Source organism: Pipra filicauda, unplaced genomic scaffold, assembly GCF_003945595.2.
Source record: "Pipra filicauda isolate LSUMZ 115617 unplaced genomic scaffold, ASM394559v2 scaffold823_size72751_pilon, whole genome shotgun sequence".
NCBI lineage: Eukaryota > Metazoa > Chordata > Aves > Passeriformes > Pipridae > Pipra > Pipra filicauda.
The window spans coordinates 10916-29064 of NW_024105002.1; the positions used below are offsets into that span (position 1 = coordinate 10916).

General features: G+C 55.0%; 2 protein-coding genes across 2 annotated transcripts; both read left to right on the top strand.

Annotated features, from left to right (window-relative positions):
* Positions 1-1765: 1765 nt before the first annotated feature.
* Positions 1766-4399, top strand: LOC113993333 (protocadherin gamma-A10-like). The gene has a single exon (XM_039390456.1). It carries the CDS (start codon positions 1889-1891, stop codon positions 4397-4399), a length of 2511 nt encoding a protein of 836 aa, XP_039246390.1. The 5' UTR covers positions 1766-1888.
* A 6544-nt stretch (positions 4400-10943) lies between these two features.
* Positions 10944-18149, top strand: LOC120325094. Its single transcript, XM_039390457.1, is given in 3 exon segments — positions 10944-13831; positions 15350-15480; positions 15482-18149. Coding segments are annotated over 3 exon segments (5256 nt in total). The 5' UTR covers positions 10944-11374.

Sequence of the window (18149 nt, forward strand, 5' to 3'; positions counted from 1 at the left end):
TGGAAGAGAGTGTCGACCATGTTTTGGGATAAGGTTTCTTTAGAAATGCTAGCCCTGGCGGGACTGGTTACTTATTCCGAGCATCGTTTCTTTCTGTAGTTTTCTCTCTCTTTCTTTTTTTTTTCTTCCCCATCCTTTTCTGGTGAAGATGTTAAGTGAGATCTCAAAACCAGACAAACAAACAAAAAAAACCCAACCCCAAACCAAACCGAAAGAACACAAAAAAAGCCCCCACAAAAACCTAAGGCACGCAAACCCCCCATCTAGTTTTGTGTTTCAGAGCCTGTCATTTACCTGATCCCTTGGTCCCAAAGAGAGGTGCTTGGACCTGGTAGATCGTGTGGATCGTGGAATACTAAAGCGAGGATTTAGGTCTTTCAGACTCTTTTTGCAATAGTTGTTTTATCTGCCTGCTTTACCAGGAGAGGCCTTTACACATATCGAAAATGACAAGGGAGTATGCAAAATGACAGACATTATACACTCGAATAAAGTCTTTTTGCACCTTTAAAAATAGCCCATATTTCAGATGTCCAGCTCAATTTTTTTTGTCCTTCTCTCCTACACTACTTTGTTTAAAAGTTTTCGAACCAGAATGAAGATCGAATGATTAGGGAATACTTTCCTAAAACGAACAAACATTTACAGAGTGACTTCTGACGAAAATAAAGCCTTTTCCACGTCCTTAAAACTATCGAATTAATTAAATGTAAAGAAAACTGTTGTCCGTCTGCAATCACCATCGATTTTGTTACAGTGAGCAGGAGAACAGGGACAGGAGCCGAGGCAGGCATTTTTCTTCTTGCTCTTTGCCCTGTGATTTGCGGGGAGACAAGCAGAGGATTCTGGCGTTGTTCACTGCAGCTGCTTCCTGCCTCATGGTCAGTTGTAGTACAGTCAGTGCGGAGTGATCAAGTGACCTATAACCTGAAACCGGGAGGGGTGGGGGAGAGAATGATTCCGAGCAGTAGGACCCGTACCTCCTGTACGGTGCTCAAAGAGAAGCCTTATAGGGAGCGATAGCAGGGCGCCTGGCAGGTGGTAGAGCAAACCACCTCCTCCGGAGCTGTTCAGGTTTCGGGGTTCAATGGATCGACCCCAACTTCTTCTACCTTCAAATTTCTTATCTCAGTCAGTGGTGCTGGAGTAGTTAATTTAACTTAGATCCTGTTCCGTATAAACCAAAAAAAATTAAAGCGAAGTTCCTGCCACTTGGTTTAATGAGCTCTGCTGCTCCAGGAGTGGTCGGTGTGTCTGATTATCCCGTGTGGTATCTCGTAGCCTCTGTTAATTTACTGTCCCTTATCCCAGTATTTTTTTTTTAATAGTAGGATAGGCCTTAGAATATTATACACACCAAAACTGACAAAAGTATTTTACATGAGATATAATGATCTTAGCAACTGATTTTTTCAGTGTGATAGAAATATCAGTCCCAAAGAGAGGACTATGTCTTCCTCTCGGCTGTGGGTAACTCTAGGATCAAAGAAGAGATCGTAAGGGGAAAAAGCCAGGCAGCGAGTGGCCGCTGCACGGGGCCCGATGTCTCTGTGGTGACTGTCCAGCCCCTGCGAACAGCCCGTGGACGAGGCAGGGCGGGCACGTCTCGTTGGCGCTCGGTGCGTGCAGTGCCGGGAGGAGGCTGCGGGCGCCGCTGTTGACCGAGAGGAGCGAGAGGAAGGTGGGAGCGCTGCAGCCCCGCCCGCTGCGGCCCGGCTGGATAGGTCTCTCACTCTCTGTCTCGGCAGCCGAGCGATTTGCGAAAGTTCTCCCGGTGCGGAGCCGAGATACAGCGAAGCAGAGGGGCCGGCGGCAGAGGCCGAGAGCGGAGAGCAGGTGTGAGAGCCGAAATCGTAGCGGGAGCCGGATCGACGCTAGCGCGGCGGAGATGTGCGCGGCGGGGAGGCGCTGGGGCCGGCGGCAGCGAGTGCTGCTGTGGGGCGTCCTGCTGGCGGCCTGGGAGGCGGCGTGGGGGCAGCTGCGCTACTCGGTGCCCGAGGAGATGCCCAAGGGCTCGTTCGTGGGCGACGTGGCCAAAGACCTGGGGCTGCAGCACTTGGAGCTCGGCGACCGCGGCGTCCGTATCCTGGACAAAGGTAGGACGCAGTATTTTGGTCTGCACGGGAAGACGGGACATTTAGTGACGGCCGAGAGGATCGACAGAGAGCAGCTGTGCCGGCTGGTGGAGCAATGCGTGCTGCGCTGTGAGCTGATAGTGGAGGCGGAAATGAAGTTTTATGCAATAGAAGTAGAAATCAAGGACATTAACGACAACGCCCCGAGCTTCCGAGAGGCAGAAAAAGACCTGAGACTGAGCGAGACGACAGCCCCGGGGTCGCGGTTTCCGCTGCCAGATGCTCACGATCCGGACTCTGGACAGAATTCCCTGCAGAGCTACGAGCTGAGCGGCGACGAGCACTTCTCGCTGGCCGTGCAGACGGGCCCCGGCGGGGATCAGCGTCCCGAGCTGGTGCTGGCGAAGGCGCTGGACCGGGAGGAGGCGGCGTTTCACGAGCTGGTGCTGAGGGCGAGCGACGGCGGCGAGCCGTCCCGGACGGGCACGGCGCGGATCCGCGTGACGGTGCTGGACGCGAACGACAACGCGCCCGTGTTCAGCCAGGCGGAGTACACGGTGCGTGTGCCGGAGGACGTGCCCGTGGGCTCCGTCCTGGTCACCGTCACGGCCACAGATGCAGACGAGGGCTTGAATGGGCACGTGAAATACAGTTTTCAGAGGATTTCACACAGTGCTTCAGAACTTTTCCATCTGGATTCTGAAACAGGTGAAATAGCTGTCAAGAACGGCTTGGACTTTGAGGAAATATCCTCACATGAACTGGAGGTTCAGGCAGGGGACGGAGGAGAGCTCTCCGACACGGCGAAAGTCAAGATCACTGTGACAGATGTGAATGACAACGCTCCTGAACTGACAGTATCGTCGGCAGTGAGTGAGATCTCGGAGGACTCCCCGTCGGGGACGGTGGTGGCCCTGTTGCACGTGCAGGACCTGGACTCGGGGGCCAATGGCGCGGTGCACTGCTCCCTCGACGGAGGCATCCCTTTCCGGCTGGAGAAGTCTTTCGATAGTTACTACCGTGTGGTGACTGCAGAGCTGCTCGACCGGGAGCGGGAGTCGGAGTACAACGTGACGGTGCGGGCGGCCGACGGCGGTCGTCCGTCGCTGCAGAGCAGCAGGGTGCTGTGTCTGCGGGTGCTGGACGTGAACGACAACGCGCCGGTGTTCTCGCAGGAGCGCTACAGCGCTCGGCTGTCGGAGAACAACGTGGCGGGCGCGCTGGTGCTGCGGGTGCGGGCGACGGACTCGGACTGGGGGGAGAACGCGCGCGTGCGGTACCGTCTGGGGGAGGGTGGTGTGCGGGGCTGGCCGCTGTCGTCGTACGTGTCGGTGCAGGCGGAGACGGGCGCGCTGTACGCGCTGCGCGCGTTCGATTACGAGGAGGTGCGCGAGGTGGGGCTGTGGGTTTGGGCGGAGGACGGCGGCTCGCCGGCGCTGAGCAGCAACGTGTCGGTGCGGCTGGTGATCGTGGACGAGAACGACAACGCGCCGCAGGTGCTGTACCCGCCGGCGGCGGGGGCGGCTTTGTCGGGCTCGGTGTGGGCGGGCGTGGAGCTGGCGGCGCGGTCGAGCGAGGCCGGCGCGCTGGTGGCCAAGGTGGTGGCGGTGGACGCGGACGCGGGTCAGAACGCGTGGCTGTCGTACGAGCTGGCCAAGGCGACGGAGCCGGGGCTGTTCCGCGTGGGGCTGCACAGCGGCGAGGTGCGCACGGCGCGCTCGCCACTGGCCCGCGACGCGGCGCGGCAGAGCCTGGTGGTGCTGGTGAAGGACCACGGGCGGCCGGCGCTGTCGGCCACGGCCACGCTGAGCGTGGTGCTGGCCGAGAGCGTGGCCGAGCTGCTGGCCGAGCTGGGCAGCGCGGCGCGGGCGGAGGCGGAGGCGGGGGCGGGCGAGGCGGGCGGCAGCCTGACGCGCTGGCTGGTGCTGGCCGTGGCCGCCGTGTCGTGCCTGTTCCTCGCCTTCCTGCTGCTGCTGCTGGCGCTGCGCCTGCGGCGCTGGCGGCGCTCGCAGCAGCAGCTGCTGGCGGCGGGCAGCGGCGCCTTGCGCGGCGTGCCGGCCACGCACTTCGTGGGCATCGACGGCGTGCGCGCCTTCCTGCACTCCTACTCGCACGACGTGTCTCTCACGGCCGACTCGCGCAAGAGCCACCTCCGCTTCTCGGCCGACAGCTGCTGCGACACCCTGCCGGCCCGGCCGCCGCCCGACGAGCCCGCGCCGCTGCTCGGAGACGAGGAACCTGCCGGTGCCCAGCAGGCCGACCCCGCCCCTCTCCCGGTGAGTTCCTTTTACCAGTCCTCCTCGATGCTTTTCTCTTCTTTCTAGCCTTTTCCCCGTCCTGATCTGTGTCCTTTGTAGAGGGTTTTGCTGACAAGGAAGGCAAAGCTTCGTTCATTGACGTGCTGAGTGCTGTGCTTTTTGCTGCGCGGTGGTGGACGTAGGTAGGATCGGGTCTTAGCCTTAGAAAATGCGGAAGAGGCAGAAGTGCGGCTGAATGTTCGCTAGAGTAGGGATTTATACATTTATGATGTCACTATCGTGTTATGTGCTTTTCACTGACTCAGTCTCTCCTGAGGTACACAGTTCTTTTAGAACCTCGGTGTTTCATCTCTTCATGCAGAGATGTAAAGATACCTGTGAGAAGGCCATGACATGGTCCTGGTGGCTGTTTGATTAGAATTGCTTGCAAATTATTTGTGTCTAAGAGCACCATGGAAGTTTTGAGGGCTGCAGATGGGATTCTTTTTTGTGAGTGTCTGTTGAAGGACACAAGGGAATGTTTTCCCCCCTTCCCAGTTTAGTGCCCATCTGTAGTATCATGCACTTCCCAAATATGTTTGTCTAGAAGACATGTTATTCCAGCAGTATGAGTTCCTGGGGTGGTTCCTCCCATGTGTTTGCAGGTGGATGTTATTTCTCAGCTAACAGCCTAATTATCTGCTTATGAGAAACGCCATGATGGAAGCTTTGGAAAGAGCAAAACTCGTGTTTCTTATGCACTAAATACCTGACTCTAAGTACCATAATCTATAAGAGTATATTATGATCCTTCCCCCACTCCCCTCGCAGGTGTTAGCTTCTTGCTTTGCTCGTTGTGATGATCTAACTTGTACCTGGTCACATCTTTTACATTCACTGGACTGTTATGCTTTTCATGTTCACAACTTAAAAGGAAAGACTTTCAGAGACACGTTTCCTTAAAATTTTATGGAAGAAAATGCCTCGCTTCTCACATACACATGACGAGAAGGCAAATTTTATCCGTGGTAAGGAGAAGCTGTCTGTGCAGCTTTTTTCTGGGTGGATTTTGTTGGGCAGTTAGAAAGATCTATGATAATCCTGTGAGCTGTGAAGGGTTTGAGGAGGGTCTTGGGGGGGCTGTGTATGAGGACATACTGGTGGAGACAAGGTTTTTCCAATTCCTAAGCTTCACTGATGACTACATAATATTAATGTAAAGGTGTCCTATTTTTGAATATCACAGTGCTCAGACTGCACCTGGACAAGTTGTGGGTTCATGAGTTTGCTTTCATGTTGCATGTTATTGGGCATCAATGTACAGTTTATGTCAAGGTTTGAGAGTCATGTATCTTGAGTTGCCTTTGTGCTGAAGAAGGATGATGGTGCCTGAGCAGATACCTTAATGACTGGATTTTAATTGGAGCAGTATATTGCTTACGTTCTTGAGTGTATTTTACCTTTCTTCAGTGTAGCATGATGAGCAGGAAAATCTCTTTTCATTCATCCATGTTGTGATCCTTGTTCTCAGATTAGGAGAAGTTGTCTGTGCGATTTTCTTTCATTGGTGTTTGTCTACAAAGACAGCTTCCCTCTCACATAGTGTTTGGACAGGGTGAAAAATTCTGTCTGTCCAGAGACAGGGCTGGTAAAAAGCTTGGTGTAGTTAGAAATGTCTTAAAGATGCAAAAATGGTGTAAAAGTTCAATTTTTCCTCGTTTTCATACAAGGCCCACAGTCATGGTTCCATGCATTTCCCCTCTTTTCTTGTCCAAAGAAATTACACTGAGGAACTGCAGCTGTGGTCCTTGGTGTGAGCTCCTGTGTGATTGTTCCGTGGACTTTTTACCAAGTAGAGACCCTTCTTGTGTACCCATTACTGTTCAAATTATCTGAAATGTCAGGCTATTGGATCTTGCAGAGAAATGTACCTCCACTTCCTGGTAAAGGTACATGGCCTGATCATGGAGCACATTACAAGTGTTTTGTCTTAGCAACTGGTGTTTTGTTCTTGCAAATTATGTCAGAGAACACCATGAAAGTTGTGAAGGGTTGGAGAAGAGAGTCCCTACTCTGAGAACCTGTGGCTATGGTGGCCTTTTTACCAACTAGATATTCTTTTTTTATCTACTACATTTGATGTAATCTGAAATGTTAGGTAGGGTACCTTCAGTTTTGAAGGTTTCCCATTTTTGCCATACTTGTCGTGCGGGCCTAAAGCTGGGCCTCATTTTAGCTGGTAAGTCTTAAAACATTAGAAGTTCTCTATTAAGTGTTTTGCTGGGGGCCAGTCTCCATCCATAATTTCAAAGTGTTCAGCTGCCAAGACAAAGGCTTCCATAAACTATTATTTTCCTCAAATATCACTGAATTACATGTCCTTTCCCCTGAGGCTGATATACAGTCAAAATACTGGACATCATCCATGGTGGAACCAAAGGCTGTGAATGCAGAACAATGAGGGTGAGAGGCTGACTTTGAACCAAAAAATAGGTGAGACAGAAAATAGGTGGGGTTTGCTGAGAAATTGTTTGATTTCATGCCTGGTACCAAGGCCAGTGCCATTTCTTCTCTGATCTTCCTTTCCCTATCCTGAAGGACAATGATAGTCCTCCAGTAATAAAGTATTTCCATAATTACTGTGCATGCAGAACCATGATGCATGTGTAGAACAGCTTATAATTCCTGTGTGAGGCCTCCTTTATCCACCTGTATCTGTCTGGAACGCTGCAGTTTAGAGTTCCTCTGTACTTGTATTTCTTTGTAGTTGTAATTACAGTTTCTTTCAAGCGTTGTTTCCTGGAAGGTCATGGCTCTTTTTCTCCATTTCTGCTAAATACTTTTGCATTTGAAAGCATGACTGTGCTTTTGCAGCAAATCCTTGCTTCAAACTCCTCAGAAAGAATTTTGTGTGTGAGGAAAAACAAAGGAGAAGAAAAAAGAGACTCTGCTGTAATTTCTGAGAAGACTGAACTTGAGAAATAGGCCCATAATAAGGTGTTTTCAATTGCAGCTTCATATTTGTGTAAGGTATGCACGCCACAGTAAGACTTTTAGGGTCACACTTGCAGCTTGACACCTCAATGACTTCCAGGTCCTCTCAGGGAGGAATTTCCATACCCACAGAGAAGACTGAGAAGACTCTGTGTCAAGCCTCCTTTTTGTAATGCTTCCTTGCCTTGCTTGTCTGAATTATATTCTTGATTTTCTTTTCTTGATTTCTTGTGTAAGTTTACTTGTAATTGTCACCATAGCTTCCTTTAGCAGCACATATTTGCCTCTTACTCATGCTACAGCAGGTGTGAAAGGCAGGAGGTGTGAGGGTGTCTGTGTGTTCAGTTTTTGTTGAGAGGAATAGGTGTAAGTATAACCTTAGTAGAAGCAGAAAAGTGCGTGTGATAAAGAGAGGAGTAGATTCCCCCTACACCATTGGTTTGAGGAGCCATTCTGGGTTGGACGACCACTCCTTTTTTATGTTGGCCTTTTATCACTTGTGTGCTTTAGAATCCTTCTATTTCTTCTCAGAATGATGGTGAGCAGATAAATGTACCTCCCTTCTAGGTGTAATTATAGTGCTTTATCCTCTCATGATATATTCTTGCCAGTTTTGAGAAGGTCAGAAGCAAACTGCTAGTTGTGTGGGGTTGGAGAGAAGACAGGGGAGCTCTAGGAGGTGGAGCTGTAGAAGAACAGATGGTCATTTCTTTGCCTGTCATAGTTAACACAGCTTGTACCTGGTGGAGGACCATGCCTTTGAGTTGATTCTGCTCAGTAAGTTTGTCCTAAGACATATTATTCCACCTGATTCATAAAGGACAATAAAAATGTTTCTATATGTAATGATCAGTAAAAGGAGGGTTAAGGGGAACGTCCATCCTTTGTTGGATGTGAAGGGTAAGTGTAGTGACAAAGACTGAGGAAAAGGCTGAGGCATTTAATGCCTTCTTTGCCCCAGAATTTAATAGGAAGATCGATTGTTCTTAAGGTATTCAATGCCTGAGCTGGGAGATGGGGATGAGGAGCAGAAGGAAGTCCTCATAAAGCAAGGAGAATCCAAGTTTGCAGCAACTTGCTATACCACTTAGTCACACAAATCCATGAGGCCAGGTGAGATGCACTGAAGGGTTCTGAGGGAGCTGGTGGAAGAGCTCACTGGGTCACTTCTCATCACTGATCACCAGTCCTGGCTAACTGGAGAGCTCCCAGCTGACCAGAGATTTAGCAAATGTGATGGCCAGGAGAGTGGGCAACTACAGGCCTGTCAGCCTGGCCTTGGTGCTGTGGAAGATTGTGGACCAGATCATCTCCAGTGCCATCATCTGGCATCTACAGGACAACCAGGTGATGGCCCAGTCAGCAGGGCTGTATGAAAGGCAGGTCCTATTTAACTAACCTGATCTTCTATGACAAGGTGACCTACTTGGTGGAAAGGGTGTGGATTTTGTCTATCTGATCTTTAGTAAAGCCTTTGCCACCTTTTCCCACAGCATTCTCCTGGAGAAACTGGCTGCCCTGGTTTTTGATGGGTGCACTCTTGGATGGGTAAAAACCTGGCTGGATCACTGGGCCCAGATTTTGGTGGTGAAGAGACTGAAATCCATTTGGCATTCTCTCATGAGAAGTTTTTGCCAATTATGAGAGTCAGAAGCCAATTTGCAAGCTGTGTGTGGTTTGAGAGAGATGCGAATGATGACAAATGGGTAAAATGGCTTTTAGTTCATGTGTGAAAATTCTTTTCTCCACCTATATCTCTCTGTAATTTTTGATGGAGAGTTTTATAAAAGAAGCAGTTACATTTTCCCACCCTTCTTCTTCCTCCAAGCTGTGTTTCCTGGAAGGCTGTAGTTCATGTTTACCATCTGCAGTCTGTTGTTTTACATTTTTTACTCTGAGGGTTGTTTTGCACTAACACTGACATTGTTTTGAAACAACAAAAAGACAGAACGTTTTGTGTGAGGAAAATGAAACAGAAGCTAAAACTGAGGCTTTCCAAAGTCCTTCTATTCAGATAAAGGCCTTTGATAAGGCATTTGCACTTATAACTTCATATTCATAGGATATGAACAGGCCACAAAGTAGAAAATTTCACAAGGACTGGTGCATTTCCAGAAATGAATCCCCTACTATGTAGCCCAAAATAAAGACTTTAGGGCCTCATTTCTGGGTTCAGAACTTAGTGGCTTCCAGGTGAAAAGTGGCTCTAGGAGATTGTTTTCAAGGCAGAGTTGTAGCAAAGCACTTGTATATCTACCTAATTTCAACCAGTAAAAGCTTTTGGTTTTGTTTATTAAGAATCAGAAATAAGCGAGACATTTGAGCTACCCATTGCTGACTCCAAGTGCATAACAAACATAAACAAGATCAAGGAACATTATTGCATAGCAGCAGTCACCTCTGATCTCCCTCTGGCAAGCTCCAGAACATGGTAGAGACTGTACAGCTCTGCTGGCCAATTCCAGTTATCAGAGGGTTGTTCTTATGTCTTTGAGGACTGCACATCTATGTGTCCCTCTGTGTGATTCCCTACATTGTGCAGGCCCAAATGTGTCTGACAGTGTCTAGAAGTGAATAACCAGCCCCATGTGGGCCTGTGGGAAGTATTTGGTTTGGCTTCTTTGCTTTATTAAGTGCCAAAAAGTGATGTTGTTCTGATAAAAGGAAGATCTGAAGCTTAGTAAAGTCATTCAGTTCAGTCAAGAGAGACTTAGTAGCCCCTTGAAATCACTGCAGCTTGCCTAGCTTGCACCTTGAGGCTTCAGTGAGTTTCCAAGTGCTTTGGGCATGAATGTTCAAGGCAGAGTTGTGGAAAAACAACTGAAAACCACAGCACAGAAGTCTCTGTCCCAGTGAGGTCAGAAGAAAGATATAGGTTTGTGTATGAATTGTCAGAAATCGTTGAAAGGCATTCAGCTGCTCATGCTGTTCTTAGATGGACTTTTGCTTAGGAGATCCCCAAATCAAGGAGATAGAAATGTGACATTGATTTTTATAGCAGGCCTTGGCCTTCAGAGTTTTCACCAAGAAAATGAAAGGTTTCTCTACATGGAAGAGAAGTCAGTGTCTGGATGTGGACTGCTTTTTTTTTTTCTGCCTGGTATGTACAGTGACATCGGTCAGGACACGGGCAGGAGGATGAAACACCATCAAAAGCGGAAAAGATTTGCAGGTTTGGCATGAAATAATAGAGTTTGGAAAAGCAGGAAGAGCAGATATGGGATCTTCCAGGATTTCCTTCTGCCTCTCTCTTGCCCTGTGAAATAGGCACAGGACTTGAGACAAACTGACATGCCTTAACTGCACTAGAAGTGAACACTGCTTCTGGATCTACACAGTGTTTAGTTCACTGATTTCCTTTTCTCACAGGTGCTGGGAAAACCAGTGATACACAATCTCTAAACCATCTGAGCAAAGATATTTTCAGATTTTTTACTTCAGTTCTTTGACTGTTCCTAAGGGAACACCATGACTGCTCTGCCACACATATTTCTTTATTAGTTTTTCTGCCAGTTAAGGCCACTAGATGTAAAAATCTGTGGTGGAGTATAATAATATTTTAACAGTGTGGTAGCTAACAACCACACCACCCCTTTGCGATATAAGACTACTGCTGTTACTAAAATCCCCAGGTTTCATGCTAAGCATTAGGCGGGAGCTTCTGCGCTTGCTGATAATACCAGAAGAGAGACCCCAGGGCCGTTGCAGCCCCATCCCGGGCCAAAGTTGTTCCCCGCCGAGCGCGGGCGTGAGGCGGCTGCAGTGTTGTGTCGGCGCCTCCGGGTGCCGCTGTTGGGCCGCCGGCGAGCGTTGCTGGAGCCGCCGCCGCCGCCGCCTGTGCGTGCTGTCCCCGCAGGCTGCTGGCTCGGGCGGGCAGTGCGGGCCAGAGCGGCAGCGGCACGGGCAGCAGAGGCGAGAGGCGGCGCGGGCAGCAGAGGCGTGCGAGTGGGAGGCGGCGGCGGTCCGGGTTTGCTTTGTCGGGCGCTGCTGTGGCTGCGCCGAGCGGCTGCGAGGGAGGCGGGGCGGCGGCAGGAGCCTGGCGAGCTCGGCGAGCGAGCGCTGTGGGCGATGTCGGGCGGGCGGAGGCCGAGCGGCGGGCCGGGCGGCGGGCGAGCGCCGGTGCTGGGCGCTGTGCTGCTGTGGCTGTGCTGGCGGGCGGCGGCGGAGCGGCTCCGCTACTCCATGGCCGAGGAGCTGCCCAGAGGCTCGCTGGTGGGGCCGCTGGCCCGGGACCTGGGGCTCAGCGCCGACGAGCTGCCGGCGCGCAAGCTGCGGCTCAGCGCGGACAAGCAATACTTCACGGTGAGCGAGGGGAACGGGAACCTGTACGTGAGCGAGAGGCTGGACCGGGAGGAGCTGTGCGGCAAGTCGGCGTCCTGCTCGGTCAGCTTCGAGGCGCTGGTGCACAACCCGCTCAACGTCTTCCGTGTCGAAGTGGCCATTGAGGACGTGAATGACAACTCCCCGGTCTTCAGCAAGGATGCCCTGGACCTCGAGATCGGTGAATGGACGATTCCAGGTGCTCGTTTTCCTCTGGAGATGGCCCAAGATGCGGACGTGGGAAGTAATTCCCTGATTACTTATCAACTCAGCAGCAATCCGTCCTTCAGTCTGGCCGTGAAGGAGATCACGAGTGGAAAGAAGCAGCCGGAATTGGTTCTGGAGAGAGCGTTGGACCGGGAGAAGCAGAGCTCCTTTGAGCTGGTGCTGACGGCAGTGGATGGGGGGGACCCAGCGAGGTCCGGGACTGTTCAGGTTCGTGTCAACGTGACGGACGCCAACGACAACCCGCCCGTGTTCAGCAAAAACCTCTACGACGCGCGAGTGGTGGAGAATCTGCCGGCAGGTTCGCTGGTCCTGCAGGTGCGGGCCACGGATGCAGACGCGGGGTCCAATGGGAGGGTCTCCTACTCCGTTGTCAACGTCCCGGCCGGAATCCGCGAGTTGTTCTCTATCGACAAAGAGAGCGGTGAGATCAGAACGGAGAGGCCCCTCGATTTCGAGGAGGCGAATAAATACAGCTTCGGTCTGGAAGCGAGGGACGGGGGCGGACTCACTGGTCATTGTGAAGTTCAGATTGACGTCATAGACGAGAACGACAACGCGCCCGAGATCACCATTCTGTCACTGTCGAGCCCCGTGCCCGAGGACTCGCCGGTCGGCACCGTGGTTGCCCTGCTGAAAGTGCGGGACCGGGACTCCGGCGAGAACGGTGAGGTGTCGTGCGAGCTGTCGGGAGAGGCGCCGCTGTCGATCGTGGCGTCGTCGGGCGGCTCTTACAAAGTGGTGACGGCGAGCGCGCTGGACCGCGAGCAGGCGTCCGAGCACCGCGTGACGGTGGTGGCCCGGGACCGGGGCAGCCCGGCGCTATCGAGCGTGGCGGAGCTGTTGCTGGAGGTGTCGGACGTGAACGACAACGCGCCGGTGTTCGAGGAGGCGTCGTACAGCGCGTACGTGCGGGAGAACAACGCGGTGGGCGCGCTGGTGTTGCGCGTTGTGGCTCGGGACTTGGACGCGGGCGCGAACGGGCGCGTGAGCTACTGGCTGTCGGGCGGCAGCGCGGGCGCGGCGGGCGCGGCGCCGCTGGTGTCGGTGGAGGCGCGGAGCGGCGCGGTGTAAGCGCAGCGCTCGTTGGACTACGAGCAGTGCCGCGAGTTCTTGGTGGCCGTGCGGGCGCAGGACGGCGGGTCGCCGGCGCGCAGCTCGACGGCCACGGTGCGCGTCTTCGTGCTCGACCAGAACGACAACGCGCCGCGGGTGCTCTACCCGCCCCCGCCGGCGGCGTCGGGAGCGGCCCCGCCGGGCTCGGTGGGTTCGGCTTTCGAGGTGGTGCCGCGTTCGGCGTCGTCCGGGTACCTGGTGGGCAAGGTGGTGGCGGTGGACGCGGACGCGGGGCGCAACGCGTGGCTGTCGTACGAGCTGGTGCAGGCGTCGGAGCCGGCGCTGTTCCGCGTGGGGCTGCAGAGCGGCGAGGTGCGCACGGCGCGGGCCGTGTCGGAGAGGGACGCGGCCAAGCAGCGCGTGGTGGCCGTGGTGAAGGACCACGGCGAGCCGGCGCTGTCGGCCACGGCCACGCTGCACGTGGTGCTGGCCGAGAGCTTGCAGGAGGCGCTGCCGGAGCTGAGCGAGCGGGCGGCGGGCGCCGAGGCGGCGGGCGAGCTGCAGTTCTATCTGGTGCTGGCGCTGGCGCTGCTGTCGGCGCTGTTGGTGCTGAGCGTGGCGCTGGCCGTGCTGGCGCGGCTGCGGCGGGCCGGGCCGCCCGGCGTGCTGCGCTGCCTGGGCGCGCAGCGCTTGTCGCTGGCCGGCGCCGCCTTCCCGGCCGACTTCTGCGAGGGCACCTTGCCCTACTCCTACAACCTGTGCGTGGCGGCGCCGCCCCGCTTGGCCGCCGAGGCCTCTTGGCCGCCGCCGCCGCTGCCCATCGTGCCCGCGGAGGAGCTTGTGGCCGGGGAGCCCTGCGAGAAGCCGAGTCCGAGCAGCAGCGCCGTCGCGGGAGAGCCGCCCACCGATCCCGACGCACTGCAGGTCTGTAAGCACTTTCACTCCTTCTCTCTGAGCTTTTCGTAACGACGGGGTGGCGGCAGTGGGCTCTTTGGCTTTGTTTCTTTTCAGGTGCAGTTAGCGCCGGTCTCCCTTTCCAATTAGCGCCTGTCATAACTGCCCCGTTTAGGCAGCAGGCTTTGGGAGCGGGCACTCTGCCTCATGAGGTGTCACAGATGTCGGCTCAGTTGGAAGTTCTTGTCTTTCAGCTTATGCTGCAAAAAACCTTAGTGGACTTGAAAAGGCCTGCTTTCAGTTTTGCTTTTCTCCTGTCAGAGTGATAACGTATTGACACCACCCCTCTGTTTTTCAAATGTTCAGGTTCACGGTTTTCTGCAACGCTTGTGTTGTGTAAAGTAATACGAGTTAGTAACGGTGAAGGCAGATCCTTACTTTTAGAAGGAGATCTACTAATTCTGTATGGCAGAGTTTGGAATATGATTGACTTTCAGTGATGTGATTTTTCCTTCCTGACCATGGTTTGCCGAATAGATGCATTGCGACTGATTTGTTGTCTGAAGAAAAATTTTTTTTTCTTTTTTTATTGTTACTGTGTTTTAAAGAAACGTGCCTAGATGAAAGAAAAATTTTTCTTCCGTAACGAATATGCCTACCTTCCACTCTGTGCCTTCCCATCTTGTAGTGTAAGGGAGCTGCAGAAATGACAGCAGTAATGAGATCAATTTATCGATCTCTGACTCGTCTCCGACTTTACCAGCGCTTTCTTTGTTCTTTTTCTGCAGTTATTTATCATTAAGAGTTCCATCATGTGTGGTAGTTTACCGGTCCTCAAATGGCTTTTCTATGGAGTCATTGAATGAGTTTTAAGAAATGAATTCATGTCGGTTTTTTTGGTTTGTTGTTGTTTGTTCATTAGTTGGTTAGTTTGATTTTGTTTTTAACTTGTATTTCATTTTAATATTTTTTTCCCGCAAAATTTATGTATTCTTTGATTGATAGTGTCTTTCGCTAAGGCTGTGATCAAGAATGGAGCAGTAAGTGGTATATGCACGGTCTGTTGTGTAAGGCTGTAATTAAAAATTCTGACGCAGTGATTGGAGAAGGGAAGCAACGCAGGTTGATTCAGAGCAGCCTCGGATGTGCAAGTGAAAAGTAAAAAAGCAGAGAGGGAAAGGCAGTCCCTAGAATGGCTGCTTTTGAGAAGGGATCTTCATCATTTCTGTGTGCAATTGCTCAGGGCCTGGGAATCTACTCTGGCTGGAGGTGTTCGAGTGTGGATGCTCAGTGAGAAAACACTAGAGAACGACTGACACAAAAAGCTGTGCAGTTGCAGGGAAGATGCTGTGCTTTCCTACCATAGAAGAGTAGATTCAGAATACTTTGCACGCCATGTTAAGAGAACTTTGTATCTATAGATTATCAGAATCCCATCAGTATTTTCATGTGCGGTAGAAAGAACATAACGCCAGGTCTCCGCTGTACAGGACCCGATATTTTCGCAGTGAATGTTCCGTCTTTTTGAGCTTCCCGTGGACGGGGCAGGGCGGGCACGTCTCGTCAGCGCTCGGTGCGTGCAGTGCCGGGAGGAGGCTGCGGGCGCCGCTGTTGACCGAGAGGAGCGAGAGGAAGGTCGGAGCGCTGCAGCCCCGCCCGCTGCGGCCCGGCTCGATCGCTGGATCGCTGGCTCGGAAAGAGGTCGCTTTCCGATCTTCCCCGCGGTGCGGATTCGAGATACAGCGAGGCGGAGGGGCGGGCGGCGAAGGCCGGGAGCGGCAAGTCGGAGCCGGAGCGGGAGCCGGATCGGCGACCGGCGGCGGGGATCTGCCGGCGGTGTTGCGGTGCCGGCGGTGCGGCGGCGGAGATGTGCGCGGCGGGGAGGCGCTGGGGCCGGCGGCAGCGAGTGCTGCTGTGGGGCGTCCTGCTGGCGGCCTGGGAGGCGGCGTGGGGGCAGCTGCGCTACTCGGTGCCCGAGGAGATGCCCAAGGGCTCGTTCGTGGGCGATGTGGCCAAGGACCTGGGGCTGCAGATGCCGGCGCTCTCAGACCGTGGCGTCCGCATTATAGACAGAGGTAGGACACAGTATTTTGGTCTGCACGGGAAGACGGGACATTTAGTGACGGCCGAGAGGATCGACAGAGAGCAGCTGTGCCGGCTGGTGGAGCAATGCGTGCTGCGCTGTGAGCTGATAGTGGAGGGGGAAATGAAGGTTTACAAAATTGATGTGGAAATCACGGACATTAACGACAACTCCCCCACCTTCAAGGACATTGAAGTGGAAGAGAAAATAAGCGAGATGACAGCCCCAGGGTCGCGGTTTGCACTTCCCAGGGCTCACGACCCCGACTCTGGACGGAATTCCCTGCAGAGCTACGAGCTGAGCGGCGACGAGCACTTCTCGCTGGCCGTGCAGACGGGCCCCGGCGGGGATCAGCGTCCCGAGCTGGTGTTGGTGAAGGCGCTGGACCGGGAGGAGGCGGCGTTCCACGAGCTGGTGCTGAGGGCGAGCGACGGCGGCGAGCCGTCCCGGACGGGCACGGCGCGGATCCGCGTGACGGTGCTGGACGCGAACGACAACGCGCCCGTGTTCAGCCAGGCGGAGTACACGGTGCGTGTGCCGGAGGACGTGCCCGTGGGCTCCGTCCTCGTCACCGTCACGGCCACAGATGCAGATGAAGGCTTGAACGGGAACGTCAGATACTCATTGCAGAAAGAGGCGGACATGGCATTGGATATTGTCAATGTGGATGCTGAAACCGGAGAGATCACGCTATTGCGAAGCCTGGACTTTGAGGAAGGCAAAGCCTACGAGCTGGAGGTGCAAGCACGGGACGGAGGACAACTTTACGATACGGCAAAGGTCGGGATCACCGTAACCGACGTCAATGACAATGCGCCTGAACTAACAGTGACTTCTCAGCTTAGTGAGGTCTCTGAGGACGCCCCTTCGGGGACTGTTGTAGCCCTGCTGCACGTACAGGACCAGGACTCGGGGGCCAACGGCGAAGTGCGCTGCTCGCTCGATGAGGGCGTCCCGTTCCGCCTGGAGAGCTCTCAGGACAGCTACTACCGCGTGGTGACAGCGAGAGAGCTGGACCGGGAGCAGGAGTCGGAGTACAACGTGACGGTGCGGGCGGCCGACGGCGGTGGTCCGTCGCTGCAGAGCAGCAGGGTGCTGTGTCTGCGGGTGCTGGACGTGAACGACAACGCGCCGGTGTTCTCGCAGGAGCGCTACAGCGCTCGGCTGTCGGAGAACAACGTGGCGGGCGCGCTGGTGCTGCGGGTGCGGGCGACGGACTCGGACTGGGGGGAGAACGCGCGCGTGCGGTACCGTCTGGGGGAGGGTGGTGTGCGGGGCTGGCCGCTGTCGTCGTACGTGTCGGTGCAGGCGGAGACGGGCGCGCTGTACGCGCTGCGCTCGTTCGATTACGAGGAGGTGCGCGAGGTGGGGCTGTGGGTTTGGGCGGAGGACGGCGGCTCGCCGGCGCTGAGCAGCAACGTGTCGGTGCGGCTGGTGATCGTGGACGAGAACGACAACGCGCCGCAGGTGCTGTACCCGCCGGCGGCGGGGGCGGCTTTGTCGGGCTCGGTGTGGGCGGGCGTGGAGCTGGCGGCGCGGTCGAGCGAGGCCGGCGCGCTGGTGGCCAAGGTGGTGGCGGTGGACGCGGACGCGGGTCAGAACGCGTGGCTGTCGTACGAGCTGGCCAAGGCGACGGAGCCGGGGCTGTTCCGCGTGGGGCTGCACAGCGGCGAGGTGCGCACGGCGCGCTCGCCACTGGCCCGCGACGCGTCGCGGCAGAGCCTGGTGGTGCTGGTGAAGGACCACGGGCGGCCGGCGCTGTCGGCCACGGCCACGCTGAGCGTGGTGCTGGCCGAGAGCGTGGCCGAGCTGCTGGCCGAGCTGGGCAGCGCGGCGCGGGCGGAGGCGGAGGCGGGGGCGGGCGAGGCGGGCGGCAGCCTGACGCGCTGGCTGGTGCTGGCCGTGGCCGCCGTGTCGTGCCTCTTCGTCGCCTTCCTGCTGCTGCTGCTGGCGCTGCGCCTGCGGCGCTGGCGGCGCTCGCAGCAGCAGCTGCTGGCGGCGGGCAGCGGCGCCTTGCGCGGCGTGCCGGCCACGCACTTCGTGGGCATCGACGGCGTGCGCGCCTTCCTGCACTCCTACTCGCACGACGTGTCTCTCACGGCCGACTCGCGCAAGAGCCACCTCCGCTTCTCGGCCGACAGCTGCTGCGACACCCTGCCGGCCCGGCCGCCGCCCGACGAGCCCGCGCCGCTGCTCGGAGACGAGGAACCTGCCGGCCCCCAGCAGGCGGACCCCGCCCCTCTCCCGGTGAGTTTCTCGTACTAG

Coding starts and splice junctions, on each gene's coding strand:
- LOC113993333 (XM_039390456.1), top strand. CDS start 1,889: ATGTGCGCGGCGGGGAGGCGCTGGGGCCGGCGGCAGCGAGTGCTGCTG.